Source organism: Rhineura floridana, chromosome 15 (assembly GCF_030035675.1).
Source record: "Rhineura floridana isolate rRhiFlo1 chromosome 15, rRhiFlo1.hap2, whole genome shotgun sequence".
Classification (NCBI taxonomy): domain Eukaryota; kingdom Metazoa; phylum Chordata; class Lepidosauria; order Squamata; family Rhineuridae; genus Rhineura; species Rhineura floridana.
The window spans coordinates 5608012-5629584 of record NC_084494.1 but is presented as its reverse complement, the minus strand read 5'-3'; the positions used below and the strand labels follow the sequence as shown (position 1 = coordinate 5629584).

The 21573-nt window shown below is 48.9% G+C and overlaps 2 protein-coding genes across 4 annotated transcripts in view; one reads left to right on the top strand and one right to left on the bottom strand.

Annotated features, from left to right (window-relative positions):
- Positions 1–7629: 7629 nt before the first annotated feature.
- MARCKSL1 (MARCKS like 1) lies at positions 7630–11496 on the top strand. Its single transcript, XM_061597358.1, has 2 exons — positions 7630–7977; positions 9970–11496. Exons 1-2 carry the CDS (start codon positions 7885–7887, stop codon positions 10591–10593), a joined length of 717 nt encoding a protein of 238 aa, XP_061453342.1. The 5' UTR covers positions 7630–7884; the 3' UTR covers positions 10594–11496.
- A 7283-nt stretch (positions 11497–18779) lies between these two features.
- The window catches only part of HDAC1 (histone deacetylase 1), a 30025-nt gene continuing 27231 nt past the window's right edge, over positions 18780–21573 (bottom strand). For all 3 annotated transcript variants that reach the window (XM_061598082.1, XM_061598083.1, XM_061598084.1), the window contains one exon: positions 18780–20164. In XM_061598082.1, the coding sequence (XP_061454066.1) occupies positions 20137–20164 (28 nt within the window). In that variant the 3' untranslated portion in view covers positions 18780–20136. The remainder of the gene's footprint in view (positions 20165–21573) is intronic.

The window sequence follows — 21573 nt, the reverse complement described above, 5'->3', positions numbered from 1 at the left end:
CACGCCAGGCCTTTGCGGGAGGTGTGGCACAAGGAAAAACCAGATCGCACTGGCAGTATCTGGCTCATCCATCATCTCCCCAGGCCAGGAACTTTCTGGCCAGCGCTGGAAGATGGGGCAAAGCACAGCCGCATGTAAGTTAAGGGGACATATGGAAAGCATCTGAAACTTGGGCCAGTGCTCAAATGGGGGGGGGGAGTTAGCAGGACCCTTAATGAAATCTACAAGCCTCATCCCTTGACCTCCCCACCCCATGACACACACTGGCCCACAGCTCTCTAAAAAAGATACCTAAGGGGTCTGTCACAAACGGTAACTTTTAAACTTATTCTACATTTCAGGGTGAACACATTCATCTCCCACGTGCTTTGCTTGTATGTAGAATCACATGGCTTGTAAACGACAGCTAGATCAGTTGGTTACAACCCGTTTTTAACTAGCCAGCAATTTTTAAGACCTTCTTATTCCAACAAGCCTTTGGAATTGAAGGCTAAGGATAGGGCGTGAAGGGTGCTGCATTGCTCATGTCTATTATATCATTTTTAAACTAGTTTGAACTTTTTTAGCTATATGTGTGTATGGTTTTAATATTGGAAATAGTTTAATCTTATTTTAATGTAGACTTTGTATGTTTTTAATTATATGTATTTTTTATCTGGAAGCCGCCATGAGTTCCAGTTTTGGAAAAATGGTGAGGTATAAATAAAGATAATAATAATAATAATTTTAAAAAAGTTTATTTCTTGCATTTATATCCCACCTATCTTCCAAGGAATTCAAAGTGGCATATATAGTTCACCCTTCTCCTATTTTAGCATCACAACCACCCTGCGAGGAAGATTAATATGAGAGAGAACGCACAGCTACTCAGAATCACCAGGTGAACTTTATGGATGAGAGACAGTTTCCTCACCTTGGTACCTCCAGATGCCGTCGGACTGTAACTCCCATCAACCCCAGCCAGACTGGCCAATGGTTAGGGATGATGAGAACTGTAGTTCACCGATATCTGGAGGGCACCAGGTTGCAGAAAGCTGGTCAAGGCATTGACCCGAAGAACCAGGGCCACATTCACACCATACATTTATTTCACTATTATTCCACTTTAAAAAGCCATGGCTTCCCCCAAAGAATCCTGGGAAGTGTAGCTCTGTGAGGGGAATAGGGCTCTCCTAACAACTCTCAGCACCCTTCACAAACTACCCTTCCCATGATACTTTGGGGGGCAGGAGCCATGACTGTTTCAAGTGGAATAATAGCGGAATAAGCGTACGGTGTGAATGTGGCCCTCGTTTTCCCACCTGGGATCTCAACAGAGAGGCCTGTTCCACACGTGCAGTGGAAAATAAGTGGTAGAGTCCTGAGGTGGGACAATGAATGGCATCACCACGCATGCTATTCAGCAGAGTGCAAGAGGACAGGTGCCTCCTTCAAGGCACTTGCAAGAGTTAGAGCAGCGATTCTTAACCTTTTTTGAGCCACGGACCCTTCTGAGAATCTGATGAAAGCTATGGACCCCTATGAATGAACAAAGGCAATGTATTGCATTGGAAATTGGTGTGTGTGGATCTCCTGAAGCCATGAACCTAGAGGACCACAGGTTAAGAACCCCTGATTTAGAGGGATCTTGATGGGGATGAGAAGGGATGGGTTGCAGGGGGGCAGGAGAGGGACCAGCCCTGCTGGCTGGGACTGATGGAAGTTGTACTCTAACAGCTTGAGGGTACCAGGCTGTGGAAGGTTAGGCCAGGCTGAGAGAAAATGACTGGTCCAAGGTCACCCAGTGAGCCTCACACGGCTGACGGGAGATGTCAGTGAGACAAGCATCTTCCCAGCCCTACACGAATACGCTAAATCCCCTGCACTACACTGGCTCCTGATTTTGGATGCATCTTATCTTCCAACCATCCTGCTAGTTCTGTCCAATAGCTGCTGTGAAGTGACATAGAAAGCCTCTGTGTGTGAGAGAGACACTGGACCACAGCAACAGCAGTGTGCACAGAAAAGCACACAAGTGCCGGGGGAGGCACGCACACAATTATTTCCCTTCTTTCAATGCACCCCCCTTTCCCACTCACCCATACATAGCTCCTCCTCAGCCACAAAGGGCAACGACATAGCAAAAAAACCCCACAAGGTACTGGAAGAAGCACTTCCTATTAGCAGATGTTTGAGAAGCTTCTCCTACTCACTCGATCCCAGAAAGCCCCCTGCCCATTAAGAGGCAGCACAGACAGCAAGAGCCTGCTCAAGCAACGATGGACTTCCCTAAGTTTGCAAGCAAGAACCATGACATGCATCAAATGCAGGATGTCAGGAAGAAGGGAACTCCAGAATTATTGCTGCCCAGTGCCAGGTTCCAGAAGGTGAATGCTGCAGTCTTTGCCCTGGTGTGAGCAACTGCAGGAAGAGCTGCAAGAGTGGGCCACTCTGACACCACCACCCCCGCCTGGCGCCCATTCCCCTGGACCTACTGATGAACGGAGGAAGTTGTCTTGCACGGAGTCAGACCATTGCTCCATCTCACTCAGTACTGCCTACTCTGACTAGCAGATCTCAGGGTTCCACGCAGGGGCATCCCCAGCTGGAGACTGAACCTTCTGCGTGCAATGTAAGTATGGTCATTCCCTAAATGCACAGCAAGGGGGCTAGAGGGGGAGGTGGCAGCCCTCTTAAGTAGGGCCCCTCAAAGATGGAAAGGCCCCAACTGAGAGTCAATAAGAGTGATGGGAAGAGTAATTAAATTAACACAGATCGTTTTACTTCAGCAAGGAAGACAAAACATGACCTTGCGGCTGAATCAAACACGGCAGCTCTCCTTGCTGTTTCACAGGCCGGCTTTGATCCTGCAAAGAAGATGCCCACTGCGCTGGGGATCAAGGCCAGGCCTTCCTTCTGAGCTGCAGAAGAAGAAGAGAGAACGGCAAAACAGCCCACAGGGCAGCCCACCCTCCTTAGCCTGTCTGCACCCTTCATCATCCTCACTCACAAAAGGAAAAAGGCAGGATGTTGCAATGTATCCAGCAGTCGTTGGGCTGCAAGCTTCAATCTGTTTCCATCGGTGAATTAATCAACTGAACTAGGCATTAGAGCACATTCTCTGTCTTCTCCAAGCGCAGATACGTGCCAAGCCTAACACGTTGGTGATGGGCTACTCTTATGCTTTTCTCACATTCCAAGGCAGAAAATAGAATGGGATTCTGTGGTTGTCACGCACTATGTCAGACTGAGGCAACCTGCAGCCCTCCAGACATTGCTGGACTAAAACTTCCATCAGCACCAGCCAGTGTGGCCCTGGATTCTCGGGCAGAGAAGTGTAAATTCTCCTAAAACAGTCCAAATAGACAGTGTATTATTAGATGGTAAGAAAGTTAACAAAAGGGGGCAAGAAGTGGATCCCGCCAAAGGCCCCTGGACCAACCTACTACTCTCCGGTGGACAGCATCCAGCCAGAGGAAGCCCGCAGAAAGGCATGGCGTTCCTGGTCCTCCCAGACTCTGGAATTCAGAGGTACACTGTCTTCCCCAGTCTGGTGCCCTCCAGAAGCTTCGGATGACAACTTCCATTTGCCCTCGCCAGCATGGCCATGTTGGTGAAGCTGGTTTGTTTCATTTTATTATTTACAATTCCATTTATATCCCACCTTTCCTCCAAGGAGTTCAAGGTGGTGTACACCCTTCTCCCACCCACCTTCATTTTATCCTCACCACGATGATACGTTAGGATTAAGAGACAGTGACTGGCCCAAGGTCACGGTCGAGTGAGGATTTGAATTCAGGTCTCCCAGGTCCTAGCCTAACACTCTAACCACTATGCCACACTGATTCTCACCAAACTGGTATAGAGACACATATCCCTGCAGGAGTTTGCCTCATCCTTTCTAAGGCCATCTGAGCTTTGGGCGTCTTCATATCTTGTGCCAATTAATTCTCTAAGTTGTGCCCTGAAAGCTGAATGGACTTGCTTGAAGTTCTCTGCTCAGTTTTGTTTTATTTTATTTAGACCACTTATATACCACTTATATTTAAAATTTATATTTTTAATTTTATTTAAAATATTTTAAAATTCATGTTCTCACATGCTCTGCTTCCAAGGGCTTTGAAGCAATGTGCAATCTTAATAAGCCAATAAAACTAGAAATAATCATAACGTCTCAACTCCGAAGACAGTAATGGAACTAATTTACAAAGCCACACCGCCAAAATGAAAGACAGTCAGGGGAGAATGGGGAAAAACCCAGCAGGAAAAAGTCGGCATCAAGAAGCGACTGGAGACACATTTGTGAGGTAGGGAGCCAAGGGCAAGGCCGGAGCAAGCCGTGCTGGGCGACAAGATGGCGCCTCCTGCCCATTCTCTGTACAGAAGCCGACTGGCTGAAGCTTACTTCAACCGTGGTGATGGGATGGCGCCCTCTGCTAGATCAGAGACAGCAGGTTAGTTTGGGGTGGCCAGGCCAGGCTGTGGAGCAGCACAACTCTGTCCTCCCACAGAAGGGACTGGCTACCCCCTCCTGCCTCCCCATCTGCCCCACAGCCACCTGAGGCAATTGCCTCCCTTTGTCTAATGGTAGGGCCGGCCCTGGCTTAATGTCCACCTCAGTGGCGGCACCTTCCAACTGGGAGTGGGCACAGCGTGGTTTAGTGGTTGGAGTGTCAGGCTAAGACCTGGGAGACCCGAGTTCAAATCCCACTCAGCCATAAAGATCACTAGGTGACCTTGGGCCAATCACTATCCCTCAGCCTAACCTACCTCATAGGGCTGTTGTGAGGCTAGAACGGTGAGGGGGGATAAGCAGGTATGTCAGCTTGAGCTCCTTGCAGGGAAGGTGGGATATAAACGTAATGATAAATAAATTTGGAGGCGGTACAGCTGGAGTACTTATGGAGCACCATTTCCTCTGTCAATGGGAGGGAGTGGGGGGCTGCTAGGTAAGGCACATAGCGCCAGGCAGTGTGAGGCATTATGGGTCAGCACTGGCCCTTGGAGCCAAGCCCAGAGCTAAGAGGAAGGCAAGAGGCTGGGCAAGAATGGCAACGATCTGCTCCCCTGCGATCTGCCCTCATCTGGAGGTGAGCCACGGAGTTCTGCACCAGCCGAAGCTTCCAAGCGGTCTTCAAAGGCAACCCCAACATACAGCATGTGACAACTGACGGTGACAAGAGGCTACCAAAATGCTGACAACGCAGAGATGAACCCTGACCAGGGAAAGCAACACTGGCAATTCTGCCTTCGATTCCCCGGTCTTCTCTGGAGTAACCATCTATGTGTATAAAATGAGATGCCACCTTGCAGAGGAAAAACATTTCCTGTTCAGCTGACCAAACAATAGACAATAAAGTCTAGAACAACAATTAACACAGTAACGAACACAAAAGGAGAATAAAACAACAGTATTAAAACAATCAAAAGGTCTTGATCAGGACTGGGGAGGCTCAGGATCAAGCCCCTGCTCAGGCATGACATGCACTGACTGATCTTGGGTCAGTCACTGTCTCTCAGCCCAGCCTACCTCAAAGGTGGTTGTCAGAATAAAATGAAGAGAGGAAACAACATACATTACCCTGAGTTCCACAGCTGGTGTAGCACAGTGGGGAGCAGAGCCTGGCTGGGAGCCCAGAGTCTGTGAGTTCAAATCCCCGCTTGTGTCTCCTGGGTGGAAAGGACCAGCTAAAGATCACCCCCACAGTGAGTGGCTCAGGGGTTACGTGCCCTGCCACCTGTGCAGCCGTGGGCAAGCTGCAGAGTCCCAAGGAGCCCAGTTGCCCCCCAACTGGCAGTTGCGGACAAGGAAGGGGCTGGCTTGTGCAGCTGTGGCAAGCTGAGCAGGCCCTAGCCAGCTGAGGAGGACTAGTCTCAGAGGGAGGCAATGGGAAACCCCTTCTGAATACCGCTTACCATGAAAACCCTCTTCATAGGGTGGCCATAAGTCAGGATCGACTTGAAGGCAGTCCATTCCACCCTGAGCTCCTTAAGAGAAAGGCAGGATGCAAATGTAATGAAACAATAAGAACTGAGGTTGGTGCCAGGTAAGCCTTGCTGGCAAGAGTATTTCGCAAACAGAATGCCATCACCAAGAAGGCCTCCTTCCTTGTTGCCACCCAGCAGAACCAGGGACACTTGTCCCACTGAGCTGGAGTTGGTAACTCTGTGCTCGCCTTCCTTGAGCCCATAACCGCAAACAGATCTTCATTTTGAATCACAGCTTCTGGATCTCATGGAAATGGCGGTGGGTATCACCAGGGCATGGACGCCACCACCCACCAAATGGCTGGCCAGGCTTTCTCAGAGGCTGCAGCCAGATGTTAAAATGCAGCGGGGACAATAACAGCAGAGGAACGCCCATTTTGGCCTGTGACGCCCACAAGATGCAAGGATGGCTGACAATGCCAGTGGCTTTAAAAAAGGGATTAGATGGCTACTTTCTCCCTCCCCTGTCAGAGGCAGTCTGCTTCCAAATACCAGTTGCTGAAAAATGCGGGGGGGGGAATGCTGCTGCATTCAGGCCCTGCTGGTGGGCTTCCCATTGGGGGATCTGGTTGGCCACTGTGAGAACAGGATGCTGGACTAGGTGGGCCCCCTTTAGCCGGATCCAGCCACCAAGCTCTTCCTACAGAGTGCCCCACACTCAAGGGGCAGAGCAGCAGCAGCGGCAGCCCAGCATGAATAGCCCACCGACGGAGGAACCATGCCTGCCCATCTCAAGAGACCCAGAAGGATGTGATGTGGCTTGGCAGCTCCGGATGTTTTGGGCCACAACTCCCATCAGCCCCAAACATTTGGAGAGCACCTGGCTAGGGCAGACTGCAGAACAGCTCCTTGCGCCAAAAGCAGTTGTGTAGTGCCAAATTCGGAAGTGCAGGGTCTCTTCGTGATAGTCACAGCCACACCCTCTCCCATCCTTTTTTTCAGCTGCTGACTTGAGATCCTTGTTAATGCCTTCTCCCACAACAAATGCCTCTAGAGGCCAATAAGCACAAAAGGGGAGAGTGTTAGCTATTGAGAAGCGTCTTCTCAGTGGTTGACTCACCTTCTTTCACTCTGATTCACTCCAATCAGCAGGAAAGGGCAAGGAAACACTTTAAAAGCCTTCTTGGTGGCTAACATACTCCCCTTTCAGGCTCACAGGATGCTGGAGACATAGGGACCCTGCTCTCAAAAAAGTAAAAGTTTAAGACCCCAGACCATTATACCCCTGGCTAAAAGCTGCCAAGAGCTCAAAAAGGATGAGGGGAGTCAGGCTGCTTCTTTTTCCTCCACTGCCGCAGCTGAAGCATCTTTTGATAGCGGGCTATGAGGCGCACTCTGCACGCGCTCCGGCGTTGACCACAACTCCCAGAGTTGCAAATACATCCTCCCTCCCCCGCTCAAGGCCACCATAAAACAGCCCCCCTCCCCCGGCTAGCTCTCTCGCCGTGCCATCTTCCAGCCCACCTGGCGATCCCCTTCTCGAAGAGCACCCTCCATCCGAGGGTCTTCCACGGGCCGGCGGCCACTCCCTGCTCCTCGCCTCCTCTTCCCCAGCGGGCGAGACCCCACCCGGGCCTGGCTCTGCCTCCCATTGGGCGGGGGTTGAAAGGCCCGGCCCCGCCTTCCCCCGCCTCGGCGCCCTTATTAGCCGGCGCTTTGGCGCAGCCCCGGCAGTGCAAGGCGCGCAGCAAGCTGGTCGGTCGCGCTCAGCGAAGGGGGCGCCGCCGCCGATCCCAGCGCCAGCTCCTCCTCCTCCTCCCGGGGGCGCCCTTTCCTCGTGGGGGGCCTTGGCGAGCAGCGCGGGAACCCCGGACTGAGGCGCGCCCGGGGTTTCTGCCCGCAGCCTTGGGATTGCTGCTTCGGAGGTGGCCGCCTCGCACTCGCGTGTGACTTGGCAGCCTCGCTCCGGCCGCCGCCATGGGGAGCCACAGCTCCAAAGCCGCCAAGGGGGAGGTGATGGCCCAGGATGCCGTCGCGGCGGACGCCTCGCCCTCCAAGTCCAACGGCCAGGTGGGTCTCTTGCCGCTACTGCGGCTCCCGCTTCTTCCCCGGCCGCTCCGGGACCCTCTTCCGACGGGGACAGGCAGGAGTCTCCCTCGAGAGCCCTTCTCCCCCCCCCCCGAGATGCCATTGTCTTGTCTCTTTCGGGGAACCGGGGCGGCGAGGACGGGAGAGGCGCACGCGATCGCCGCCGCTTCGCTCCGGTGTCTGGGCTTGGAGGGAGCGGCAGTCGGGCGGGGAGGGGGAGCACGCCTTTCGGGTACATCTGTGCATTTGCCGCGATGCGCTTTAGTCTGCGCCGTTTGACCCGGTAGAGCAGCGCCTGAAGAGCGCCCCGCTCTCTTATTACGCCCAACGAGGTTCTTGCGCTTGTGGGGACGCGCCCCCGTGGGGGCGCTGTCTTCGCCTCGCCAATCCGGCAGAGGCAGCGGCGTGGTCCGCCTTTGTCCGCGGCGAAAGGAGCGGAGACCCTCCCCACGCTCGCGCGCTCCCTCCCCCGGCTGCGGCTGGGCTGTTTGCAGAGGAAACAAAGGAAGGATCGGGCTGGCGCGACCCGCAGGGAGGGGGGAGCGGAAAAGGGGAGGGGGCGGCGGCCCTCCAGGCGAGCTCACAGACGCATAGATGGGGTTTTTCGGGGAGGAGAAGAGAGAAGATCGTTCCCTTAACGAACGGTGCTTAGCACGTGCCAGCGGGGCGGGGGGAGGGAGACGGGGAATTTAGAAAGGGGAGCTGACGCCCCAGCCCCCTTCGCTTTTTGCAAATCGCAGACAGGCTGCTGCCTCATTTTGCAAAACAAAGGCCAGGCGTGCAAACCGAGGTGGTCGCGACCTTCATGCAATGCTGGCCTCGGGAAGAAGAAGGCGGCGCCGCCCCCTCGAATTTCAGTGGGACCGGGCTGCAAACGGAATTGCGCTAGGCACCCGCGGCCGGCGCCCTTGCAACCCACAAAGTGGGCTCTGTTAAGTCCTCCCCCCAATGCCGACCCTGGACAGGGTCAGAAGAAGAAAGCCAAAGGTCTTACTTTCTTCATTTCTATTACCGTGCAATGAAAGCAAAACCAAAATTGCAACTGGCTGTTCTGAACAACGCCCTCCCGGGGAGTGGGGTGGGCAATCTCGGTTTTTAATCCCTCCCGCCCTTGGATTTGGCACTCAGCTCAGAGCTCTGCCTGCCTCGAGGTGATCGTCCTGTGGGCCCCCCTCGCTCTTAATCCCCCCACCGCGCAAATGCGCACCGGATGAGCTGTGGAGTGCTGGCGCCACCTGGCGGGTGCATAGACTAGAGCCCATTCCCCCCACCCCCGTTTTTTCCTTGCCCTACCCTACGAATGGCTGGCCCCACCTTAAGAATCCAAGCGGCGGCGTTGGGAGGGAGTACTTTGAACTGTGCTCTGCACCGCACATATCTGCTTATGGGGAAATTGACGGGGCAGAGGAGCAGGATTCAGATGGTAGAAGGGAGTTCCTAAATGGAATCTGCAGGTGGCTTTGGGCACAGACGGAGACAGTTTTGGCAGCCTGATCCGAGTTTTACTTGGCCCCTAGGAATAGGGGAGCCCTGCTGTATTGCACAAGGGGCCCATCTCACCCAGTGTTCTGTATCCCATTGGGACCAGACCCTACAATCAGGGCATGAGCACCATAGCCTTCTACCACTGTTGTTCCCCAGCAACTGGTATTCAGGGTCACCCAGCAGGAATTTGCTGCCAAATAAGTGTGCAAGGCCTCAATCCTACAATCTGATGGGGCGTAAACATACTTGCATTACCTGCTGCCTGGGTGTGGCTCGGATCCTGCTTCTCTTACGCCAAGGGAAATCGGACATGCGCTGAAAAAACCAAAAATAGGAGGAGAGGGTGTAATCGTGGGGTTGCCTTATCTGGTATTGGGATGGTGGCTTTTCCAATATTCCTGGATGCATGAGTAGTTTAGCTTCCTGTTACAAATTGCCTTTTAAGACCTGGTTTGAGACCTGTAACTGGATTTTGTCTGCTCTCATTAGGAGAACGGCCACGTGAAGATCAATGGGGACGTGTCTCCCAAAGCTGATGGAGAAGCTACCCCGCTCAACGGCAACGGATCTGCTGAGCCGGTCAAGGAGGAAGTCAAGGAAGAGGCAGGCAGCGGTGACGCAATCGAGCCAGCCCCAGTTGCCGAAGGTGGAGAAGCCAAACCTGATGGAAGTGCTGGCACTGCGGCTTCCAAAGAGGCCCCCAAGAAGAAGAAGAAGTTCTCTTTTAAGAAGTCCTTCAAGCTGAGCGGCATCTCCTTCCGGAAGACCAAGAAAGAGGCGGGCGACGCTTCAGCCGCCTCCTCCCCTAGCGAGGAGCAAGGGAAAGTCGAGGTCAAGGGGGAGGAGAACCCTGCTTGTGCCGCGGGGGAGATGGAGCAGGAGAGCGCCTCCAAAGAGGAGGCGTCCCCTGTTGCCCCAGTTGAAGCTGCTGCTCCTGAGTGTCAGCAGGAAGTGGAAGCCAAGGAAGGAGAGGCAAGTGAAGGACAAGCAAAGGAGGAAAAGCAGCAGCCACTGCCGGCCACTGAGGGCCAGGATGACACGAAGCCAGGGGAGGCCTCAAAACCAGCAGAGGCTGAGCCCAGTTCTGCGCCTGCCGAGCAGAAGGAAGAGTAGAGCCAACTAATGATGTCCACCTAACTTAAAAAGACTGATTTGTGCCATCCCTTCTCATCCCCAGTAACCCCATGGAACTGCTGCCTTGTACACACACACACACACACACACACACACACACACGATGTCACAACCACAAGGCTCTCGGCTTAGAACTGACAGGCTTTCACTTCAGCCCCACTCTTCATCCAACCCTGTCAGGGGCAAAAAACCCTCAAGAGAACCACCAGTTTGGATACTTGGTACCCAGCTCAGCCACTGCTACCACTCAGGAGTAGGTGTTTTCAAGTCCTCTTAAAAACTGTATGGAGGAGTAAAACTGTTCCTGGACACAACTGGAACTTCACTCAGTTTAATGAGACTCCAGATGTTAACACCCAAGTTCTGGGCTCTCTCTGATCTTCTGTTTCTACTAATCCTCAAAGCAGCTTTTTTTTTTTTTTAAGGAGTCCAATAAACCAGCAACTGACCATTCTTCAAAAGGGATGTTCTCTTTGATCTCTTCTTGGTTTACATTCCTGGTTCTGACTTCATTTAAAAGTATTTTGTGCTTTTTATAGAAACCAACAGTTTAAAAGCTAATCTGGTTAGTTTTTTATAATGTCTTGCTCTTGGCTTTAAACCATAAAGCTTGTAAGTCCACTGTTTATTTTGACTTTCAGAGGGAGAACTTCTTTGGGGTTTATTTAGGGGGTGGGGGACACTCGGGTGAGGGTGGGGCAGGGGGTGAGGGAGAGCGTGGGCTGGATGCTGTGACTTCAGTTTTTGTTTCCTTGTATTTGTAAATAATTTTTTAATGGCCCAACTTCTGATCTGCAATTTTCTAACTCCTAAATAAAAAAAAACTTGTATGGGTCTTACTGTAACATTTGAAAGGAATAAATTGTGACCCCCTTTATGGATTATACTTGGGTCCTTATTATCTGAGGAACGCTAACAATCTATTCAGCACTGCTGTAAATTGTTACTGATGCAGAATTGGAATTGAGTGCTAAGCTCCCAAATCCCTTATTGGGATCCCTCAGTGAGGGAGAGGGGGATACATTCCTTCTTACTTCACAGAGCCTGTCCGTGAATTCATATAACAGGGCTGAATCTCTCACCCACTCCTGAAGGGGCTTGCAAAACGGGAATGGTGTGGTGGCGAGTGTGCATAGACCTGGATCCGCTGGATCTAATACACCAATGGGAATTTGGTGTGCCTTTCCTTTTTTTTGAAGGGTTTGAACCCCAATATCCAAGACTCAGTTTGGTCTTGGGAGCAAGAGCTGCTTAATGGGAAAGAAGCACCCTTGCATCTGGTTGAAGGAGCTGCTAGCCTCTTTATTCATTGGCAGGCCCCACCAATTTATTTAACAAAATGAATATTCTGCTTGATGGTAATAAAACCTCTTAAGTGGTTTAAAAAAGAAAAAATATTACACTTACAAAATACACTTAAAACCGGTGTTTAAAAACAGTCAAGAGATCATTAAAATCAATACTAAGCTAAAAAAAATTAAGTACAGTTAATCTGTCCCTTTCTGGTTTGCAATGATCTAGACTTTCCAGTGAAAGGAATAGCTTTGCCCTTTTACTTGGCTAGCTTGCCATGGTGCCTAATTTAATGGGGAGGCCGAATTGCATATTAATATTTCTCGGTAGGTACACTTTGATGCTCTGTGTACTTTTTTTCGCCCCCTGCTAAAGTAAATTGAATATGGCTTCAGTATCTAGCTTAAATATTGAATTTGCAAGTCCTAATGGGTGACACACCTTGAGTGATGTCGACCTGCTGATAAAACAGTCCATGCTGCTTACTGTTGGGCCAATAGCTCCAGCCACTCTAATAGAAGGCAAGCCTTGGTCTTGAGGGAGCTGTGTTGGTGCCTGTGATGCCCCAGGTGAGTCAAAGTATATTTCACTGCTTTGCCTAATGCTGTGGAACAGCCCTGCTCTATAGTATGGAGGAACAGAGAGCTATGCTCCTCCGAAAGAGGAACAGTCTTGCTCATGGACTAGCCAGCAGCATCACCCATGTTGTGTAGCCACCGTGTGGCAGCCATTTTAAGTCATCCTACCCGATCAGGCATTGGTGCCTCTTAATGGCTATTGTAGCTGCCTGTGCCGTGTGATGGAGAGAGCATGACTCCTCTGGCGTAAGAGGAAGATGATGAACTGGATGAGTACCTTTAAACAAAGACAGCTGTGGGAACTGCTTTATTGTGACAAAAACTAGACTGTCAAGAGGATAGAAAATTAAGCTTCAGCGTGCAGCAAGAACTTGGGCGTAGCCTCAAGTACTGCAGCTGTTTATGTGGAACAGTATTTTACAGATGTTTCTAGTAACAGATGCTATGGGACATGTACGTACCAAATTCCAGCTTTCTGAGCAGTGTGGAAATAAGTTTTTGGAGTAACTTGTTTTGGAATGAGATCTAAAAATCTGTTGATTTTTGAAAAATCAGCAAGTGGGGTATCAGACTAGCTTGCATTCCAACAACTCTGCTATCTCTTGGAGTTGCTCATTCATCTGTTTCCCCTTCTAACTTGCTCTGCATTTGTTTTTCTTTGTTGTGTGTGCCAGACTGTATGTATACTCTTTGTGTTCATTAACCCAGAACAATTGCCACAAGATTTTTTTTAAAAACTATTTTTTACTTCCAACTTTTCTCTAGTAACCCGAAGGTAGCGTGCAAGTTCTTCTGTTCTATCCCCCCCTCCCGCTCCCACTTCCTGCATTAGCCTTGCAACCTGTGAGGTAGGTATAGCAATGGTCAGGTGTCCTCCGATACTTGGGATAATATTGGGAAGGAAGAGAAGAACTTGCTCTGGTTGTGAATCTAACAGGCCTGCACGGAGTACAAACCTTTTAGAAAACGGAAAGGTGAGATGGCAAAGGTGACATAACCTAATTTCTGAGGTGTCGAGTTCTTTCGCCTAAAATACTTAGGTATACACTGACCCCAGAATTCAAAGTGTGTCATGCCATATATACAAGTGTTTTCTAGAATCCTTTTTGCACAATAGACAGTCATAACCTGAGATCTCTTCTGCCTCTGTCTCCTAGCATCCCTAAGAGGTGGGCCTCTAGCCTCTTCCCCATGCCAAGCTCCAGGTGTTCATACCTGCTCAACAGGAATGCAAGGAAACCCCTTTTGACTCCTGAACTTGTGGCGCTCATTGCAGCTTTTAAAGTGTACAGGAAATAATTGCGTGGGCAGCCCTCAAAACAGGACAAGCAAACCTGCTTTGATGAAATCTAATTGCAGTGCATAATTTACTTCTGGAATGCACCCACTGCTATACACTTAGTGGGGTGACAGCGGCTGCCCCAAAACGCCTTTCAGGAAAGGATTAGACAAGTCTCTGGAAGAGGCCTGGTAAGAGTTACTAGCCCTGCTACCTGATGGAACATCCATGTCCAGAGGGAGTCTACCTTGATATCCCAGATGCTAGGGCACAACAGTGGGGGAGGTTATTTGCTCTTCCTTCCCTGCAGAGGCATTTGGCTGGCCAGTGTTTGAAACACAATACTGGATTTCTATGCTGATCCTAGTTTGCATGATTTTGGGTAAAGGTGGGGGGTACACATTTGTACAAACACTGGGCCAAAGCGGACACCACCACCCACCTGGCAACTGCATGAATGGCTTTTGAGAGGCATGAGGTGGCTGGGGACTGAGTTTTGTTTGAGGGTGGGTCCTGGATCAGATTGGGACTCCTACCCTGGCTGACCTTCGCACTGGTGCTGGGCAAGAGATAAGTTTGTGTTTGTGTAAATACAGTGCAAATAAGCTAGGCAGGGGAGGGTCTGGTTTAGCTCCATGTACCTGCTGTTTAACTTTAAAAAGCATACATGCAATTATGCCAATAATGTCTAACTTGGCCTTCAGTTAACCTACTAAGCACAACCAACGCCCTTCTCCATTTGGGGCTAGAGAACATTTCCTGGTTTTGAGAACAGGTGGTGATAACCCTTACAATTTTTTTTTCAGACCAGCTTCTCTGGGGGACTAAGGTTGAATAGATGAGAAGCAGGACAGGTGCCCTCGTGTGTCCCTCCCATTGCTTTGGGTTCTGTGCCATGCCAATAGGCATGTGTTAGGGAGGGGGACCTGTAATCGGCAGAGATTTGGACCCCAGCTTGTCTCCCTTCTGCCCGTCTCCCAGTGATCACTGCCTTCCCCCTCGTTGCTTCTCAATAACTTAGAAGAGGGAGGAAGCCATGATGCATCTTACACACCTTCCTGTTCCTCCACAGGTGAGGAAGGCAAGGGAAGCAGCAGCAAATGGCTCATCAGAGCATGGACCAGATTATGCTCAAAACTGCTGATTAAAAACTGCGTTTAACCTCAAAAGAGTGAGAGACTATTTAGGAGCAATGGCGAAAGAACGATGTCATTTCAGCTGATGAAACCTCTAGGTCCAAGAGCCGAACAGGTCCAGGGCTACTTTATTTAACAAATGGTTGACAGAAGCAAGCCATTACTTACTTCTAAAACAGCATAAACATAGCAGTGATGAAAACAGTATAGAGCTCCGTGTCATAAACAGAGTTAAATAAGGATGTCTGCACCTGGCCCAAAGACAACATCAGGAGCCTCCCTGGGGGTGCCATAGCTAACAAGGCCCCATCACAGATTCCCATTTGCCCAACTAGAAGGTGAGAAATGCAAGAGACTTTTCTCCAAATTTCATTACCCAAGCAGGCCCTGCATGGAAGACAGTGTCTTACTATCCTGGAGTCCAAAGCCTTGTGCAGCTTCAAAAGGTCAAAAGCAATGCTTTACATTGAACCCAGAAAGCTGGTGTGGCTGTCTTTAGAGAGGCAGACATGTTTAATACTCCTAAGTGGCAGCTACCAGCTGTATTTTGTACTACCAGGCACCCTCCAGATGTTTTGAACTACAACTCCCATTAGTCCCAATTGTGCTGGCTGGGACTGATGGGAGGTGCAGTCCAAAACATCTGCTGCCCCCCCAAAACCTGGCCAAACACCTTCCCATCAGCCGCTACACTTACAAACAAATGTTTTTTCCATTGACCACTGCCGCCATCTCCCACTCTTTTCCATTTCAAATGTGTAGACTGCTCCTTGGGCAGGAATCTGTCCTCTTGTACTGGGGTGGGAAGCACACCACACATCGATGGGCTCAGTATAGCTGTCCAAACTTCCCAAGGCACCATTGCAGCAGCTACACCTGTGCTCCAGCAGGCCACCTCCCATGTGCTTTAAGCCACTGGTGTGAGAAGCCAACCTAGGAAGCCTGCGAGGCAAGGCAAGACTTAAGCCTGCAAGAGGGCTAACAAGACTCTTCTGTTGTGGGATGGGAAAACCCCATGATCACTCTTGCCAAGAGGCTGCATCTCACAGCTCCAGAAAGGAATTGCTGTGTGCAGAATCCTGATTCACTCTAGAACAAAACCCAGGTAGTCCGCAGCTTGCTTTGCTGATTTTAGTTGCAATCCGTAACAGCTGAAGGGCACCAGGCTGAGGAAGGTGGGCTGAAGTGCTGCAATTATGCAGAAGCAGCTGAGCTGGGTGCAGCTGGAAAGCTATGCAAGCCCCCTGTTGATGGAAAGAATCCTGCCCTATAGGGCCCCACAAGTTTTAGCTGGCTTAAGCATTTAATTTAAGGAACAAGGCCTCATCAGCATATTACACCTCTGCTCAGAGATCTGCACTGGTGTTACTTTTAGGATATAAAGCCCTTAACAGGTTGGGACCAGTTTACCCGCAGGATTGCCTTACCCCCGATGTACCCACTTGACTACTTCAGTCTGCAGAACTGGCACTGTTACAGGTGCCACATAATACTTATTCCAGTTGTAAGCAATCAGTCTTTTAGTGTGGCAGCACCTACTTTGTAACTCCATGCCTGACATCAGGCAGGCACCTTTCCTGTACTCTAGCATAAGCTGAAAACATTTTTGCCTAGGCAAGCCTATCCTGACATGAGGAAGTTAGACGTGTTTTAATCTGTTTTTATATTCTTGTTGAGTTTAATTATTTCTGAATATTTTTAAGTACCTGTTAACTTTTTGATATTTTTTTTTGTAAACCACTTTGAGGTTTATTACAATCAAAAGGTATATAAATCTTGTTAAAGAAATAAAGTTACTTGAAATGTCTATATCCCACCATTCCAATTTATCAGACATCCAAGGCAGCTCACATCATCATATGTACATACACAAACACAAACGCAGCGAAGAATCAGAGGCTCTGAAAGTCTGATCAAACCATTTTTAACAGGTGCCTAACAGTGGTTAGAGTGTTGGACTACGACCTGGGAGACCAGGGTTCGAATCCCCATGCAGCCATGAAGCTCACTGGGTGACCTTGGGCCAATCACTGCCTCTCAGCCTCAGAAGAAGGCAATGGTAAACCCCCTCTGAATACCGCTTACCATTTAAACCCTCTTCATAGGGTTGCCATAACTCGGGATCAACTTGAAGGCAGTCCATTTCATTTCAACAGTGCTGCTGTTTGGCAAATGGAGTCAGGTCAGTCCAGCCCAGACAAAAGTCTCAGTTAGGGCAGGCAAGGGGGGGCGGGCACAGTTGAAACTGATGTACAAACAGTGTAGCAGGATTTTTTAAAGTGTTGGTTCTCATAAGGGAGAGGGTGTATTTGGCACTTAGTTCAAGACCATTCCATTGTCTTGAGGTTGTGCTGCTGCTCTCCGTAGATCTTAATCTCCAGGTAGATTTCACGCAAGAGCAGGCCATCCTTAAGATTCCCCATAGCCTCAAACTGTTTAGGGTTTTAAAACAGCACCTTGAGTTGTGCCCAGGAAGAAACCACTAACAAGTGTTTAAAGATCTTTATAAATCCTGGTGAAATTTAGAAGGCCTGGTTATTATCTGTGTTCTGCACTAATTGCACTTTCCCATGCCTTCCAAGGCAACTCACATATAACATAGTTCAGTCACTGAACCTGAACACTGCCAAAGCATAGATAACCATGGCAAGGTTAGATCTGCTGAGGAAGGATGCACAAAAGTAGCCAACCGCTATTGCCGCCAGCAGCTAGGAAGATTCGGTTTTCTTGCTGCCTGTGGTGGGGTATACTGGAGGTTCTCTCTATCAACCTCCAGAATTAAATTTCTCAGTGCCACTACCAAGCAGCCTTGCCAACCCCTACTTACAGAATATGCACCCCCTTCTTTCATCACAATGTGGGTTCTTTTTGCAAAGTCGCAATTCTGCTAAAGTTCATAAATATAGTGTTTAAGTATATCCTTGCCAGACCAGACTTTGGGCTACTTATTCCAGCATTCTATCTCCACAAGCAGACACATCTATGGCTCTAGGTGCTCGCAAGCAGCTTTCCCCGCTGTATGCTCCCGACATCTGGGGACAAAGGTAGACTGCTTCTGTCTATGGAGTATCTAGCTATAATACCTAATAGTTGTCAAAAAAAGAGCTATCCTTTTCAATGGCCACCATTGGTTAATAAAGGACATATACTGAACACATTTACTCTAATTTATCTAAAGCAAAGGATACTGCATGGAGCCCAGCCTAAGGGCACAGCAGCAAAAGAGGAAGGCAAAGAGGGGGTTGGAAAGGGAGACAGAGGTCTTAGAATCATAGAATAGTAGAGTTGGAAGGGCCTATAAGGCCATCAAGTCCAACCCCCTGCTCAATGCAGGAATCCAAATCAAAGCATTCCCGACAGATGGCTGTCCAGCTGCCTCTTGAATGCCTCCAGTGTCGGAGAGCCCACTACCTCTCTAGGTAATTGGTTCCATTGTCATATGGCTAACAGTTAGGAAGTTTTTCCTGATATTCAGTTGAAATCTGGCTTCCTGCAACTTGAGCCCATTATTCCGTGTCCTGCACTCTGGGACAATTGAGAAGAGATCCCGGCCCTCCTCTATGTGACAACCTTTCACGTACTTGAACAGTGCTATCATATCTCCCCCCAGTCTTCTCCAGGTTTGTTCCTTCAGATGGCCTCAATTCAATGGAAAAGCAGTGATGGAGAAGCCTTAAAACCTGCTTGATTTTCTCTCTATCCCTTCTACTGCTGCTGGTTTCAAAGGCCAAGGACCAGCACCATGGTTCAGAAACAGTCCAGAAGTTCAACAAAGGCTAAGCCAAACCCTGTGCTATCTTTGGGACATCACCCCCCCCCGGTCTTAGCAAACAATATTTTTTTGTTGAGTATACACACAAAAAATAATTTACTACCCAAAACAGAGAAACAGACCAATTTTATTACAAAGATTTTTCTTCTTCCAAAAAAATGAAAATAAAAAGTTTTTTTTAAAAAAAACACCACAATATATATATCTTCCCTGCCCCGCCCCCCAAGACACAAATACAATGATCTTTCATTTCACCAATACAAGTATCAAAGAGCAGGAAGAGCTGCATGGAACTCGCATCCAAGAGACTAAAAAACAGCTAAACCAGAGGCTTAAAAAAATAAAAAACCTTTCTCTCCCGCACCCCCAAGTGACATGGCTAAATTAGCAGCATCGTTAGGGGTGACCCCTTACGGTGGTGCTCTGTGGAAGTATGTTCCACTACCCCCCATCCCACCCATCCCTCCCAAAAAAACCCTCCAGTTGCCCACAGCTTGCTGGCATAGGTACTTAAAACTGTCCCTGGAACTTTTCTCTTTATAAAATAACATGGCGATACTTAATAGGCCTTTTAAAAAGATGCACTTCTGAAGTGCCACCACCTGCTGGCCAGTTTTCACACAAACCAGCTATCGGCTTTTGAGCCAGTTCTGAAGGAAGGGCCCTGAGGGGCCAAGAGAGGATTAGAAAAGTGAGCTGTGTGTGCAAAGCTGACATTGCAAGTAACCTTTGATGCAGGACAGATGAACATTCACTCCTGCCCTCTCTTCCATGGAGAAAATGTATGTATCTCTCCAGAGCATGAGGAGAAGCCACAGAAGGAGACTTGACGTTCATGAGCATTCCCACCGACACTTCTGCCTGACCCCGGAAGACTCCTTCCTTGAGGCAATGACTGTAGCTACATCCTCCACTCATTCATTGTGCCTTTGGGATGCTGAGAAGCAGCATCAATTCATAGTTTCCTAGAACAGAGTAGATTCTTTCCTGGGTATGACTGTTCGAAACTCCAAGTTCCATTCCTCCCCACTCCCAACTTGCTCAAAGTTTTATGGCTGTATCCATACCTCAATAAGAAATGAAAAAGACAGGAAAAAAACCCAAACCCCAGAGTATATGATCCTCCAAATGGAGATCATAGTTTCAAAAGAAGAGAAGGTTCAAGGGAAAAGGAGATTTTTTTTTTTAAATGAGAAACACACACATGTCCCCACTGAGGCAGCCTCAGGAACAGAAGAGTAAGAGTACCTCTCAAGCTGTATCTCAGGGGTCAAGTAGAATCCTCCCCACAGGTCACCCAGGGAAGTGCAGCAAGGAATTCCACCTGGGTCTCAAGTCCCCAATATATTTATATAGAAATATCTACAGAAACTTATAAAATACAAATCTTGCAGAATGGGAGGGTACCAGAGAGGCTAATCCAGGGAAGGAGGGCTGAGGGGTTACCCGGCTGCCAGCTTCTTCTTAGGTCGATTTTGTCTCTTCCTTTACACTGTTGGATAAAGGCAAAAGGTGGCTGGTTAACAGGTACCAATGGTTACAAATGTTCCATTGAGAAACCCAAGTAACCTGTCCAGACTCAGAGAGCAGAGTTTAGCTGCTATGGTCTTGCTCTGCTCCTATTTCCTTTCAATGGGGGCTGGTAAAGGAGAACTTCCTGGCAGACTGTGCCCCTTAATAAAGGCCTGTCTGTGTCCTACTCTGCTGCTCTGAAAGGTACCAAAACCTGCCACCTGAAGAGACCACCTTGCCTCATCTCATGGTACAGCTGCTTCATGTGAATGGTTCTGCTGTCATGGGGAACCACAAGGCGGCAATTGTGTGTGTTCCTCCATCTCTGAACAAGAAGCTGAACTGAGGAGAGGAGCATGGAGCCCCTCTCTAAAAAACAGCACTTCTGAATGGTTTGTTTAGGTTACATTTCCAAAGTAAGGCCTGTGATACCCCTTCTGAAGCTGCCCGTAGAAAGCAGGGTGGCTAGAGGTTTAAAATATATATAAAAAAGAAAGCAGAGCAGAATAAGTGGCAAGAATAAGTTCACATGAGTTTGCTAAACATGATCTTGCTTGAGAAAAACAATATTCTGATATATTGAAGGGCATGTAAAAATGTGTCGGCACTCTGTATCCTGTAACCCTAAACCATGCCTGCACAACTGCAACCCACATACTCTGTATTGGTGCTCCACCCTAAGCCTGCTGAATGTGCTGTCTTCTTGGGTCTGCAAAGAACAACGGTGTTGCCTGGCCCAGTAGACCCCTATTCCTGGTTGGTGGGCAGCATTCAAAGCTTGGCAGATCATGAGGGGCAGCCTAAAGTAGACTGTCTCCACCTCACTCCCTTTTGTCACTGAACAGACAGCAGGTCTACAGGGCCTTTGTGGATGCACCAAGCTAAATGCTGCCCAGAAACCAGAAAACAGTCTGCTTCTGTGTTGGAATTGCTTTTCAATATGCTTTGAAACCTTTAAAAAAAAATCTTCAAAGCTTTTAAAAAAATGTTTTTAAAGTTGTTTTGTTTTAATGTATTTTAATGTCTGTTTTTATTTATTTATTTATTTATTTCATTCCATTTCTATACCGCCCTTAGCCTATGGTTCTCTGGGCGGTTCACAGCAAGGAATAAAATACAATACAGTAAAAATAATATGATGTTTTAAAGTGTTTTTAGTGCTTTTGTTGCCGCCTTGGGCTCCTGCTGGGAGGAAAGGCGGGATATAAATCAAAATCAAATAAATAAATCAAAACCACTTACAGCAGCCGACTGAGGGCTTGGGAAACAAGTGGCTAGTCAAGAACCATAGCTGGTAAGCAGGACAGGCCTGCCTTGCCAAAATGTCCTTGTTTGCGCATGCACACAGTTAGAAGGTTCCTACTGGGCTCCTACTGGGAGGAAGGGTGG

Bases quoted from the DNA above. Each gene is read 5' to 3' on its own strand.
- MARCKSL1 (XM_061597358.1), top strand. From the start codon at position 7,885: ATGGGGAGCCACAGCTCCAAAGCCGCCAAGGGGGAGGTGATGGCCCAG. The intron at 7,978-9,969 runs GTGGGTCTCTTG...TGCTCTCATTAG, and splicing joins CCTCCAAGTCCAACGGCCAG to GAGAACGGCCACGTGAAGAT.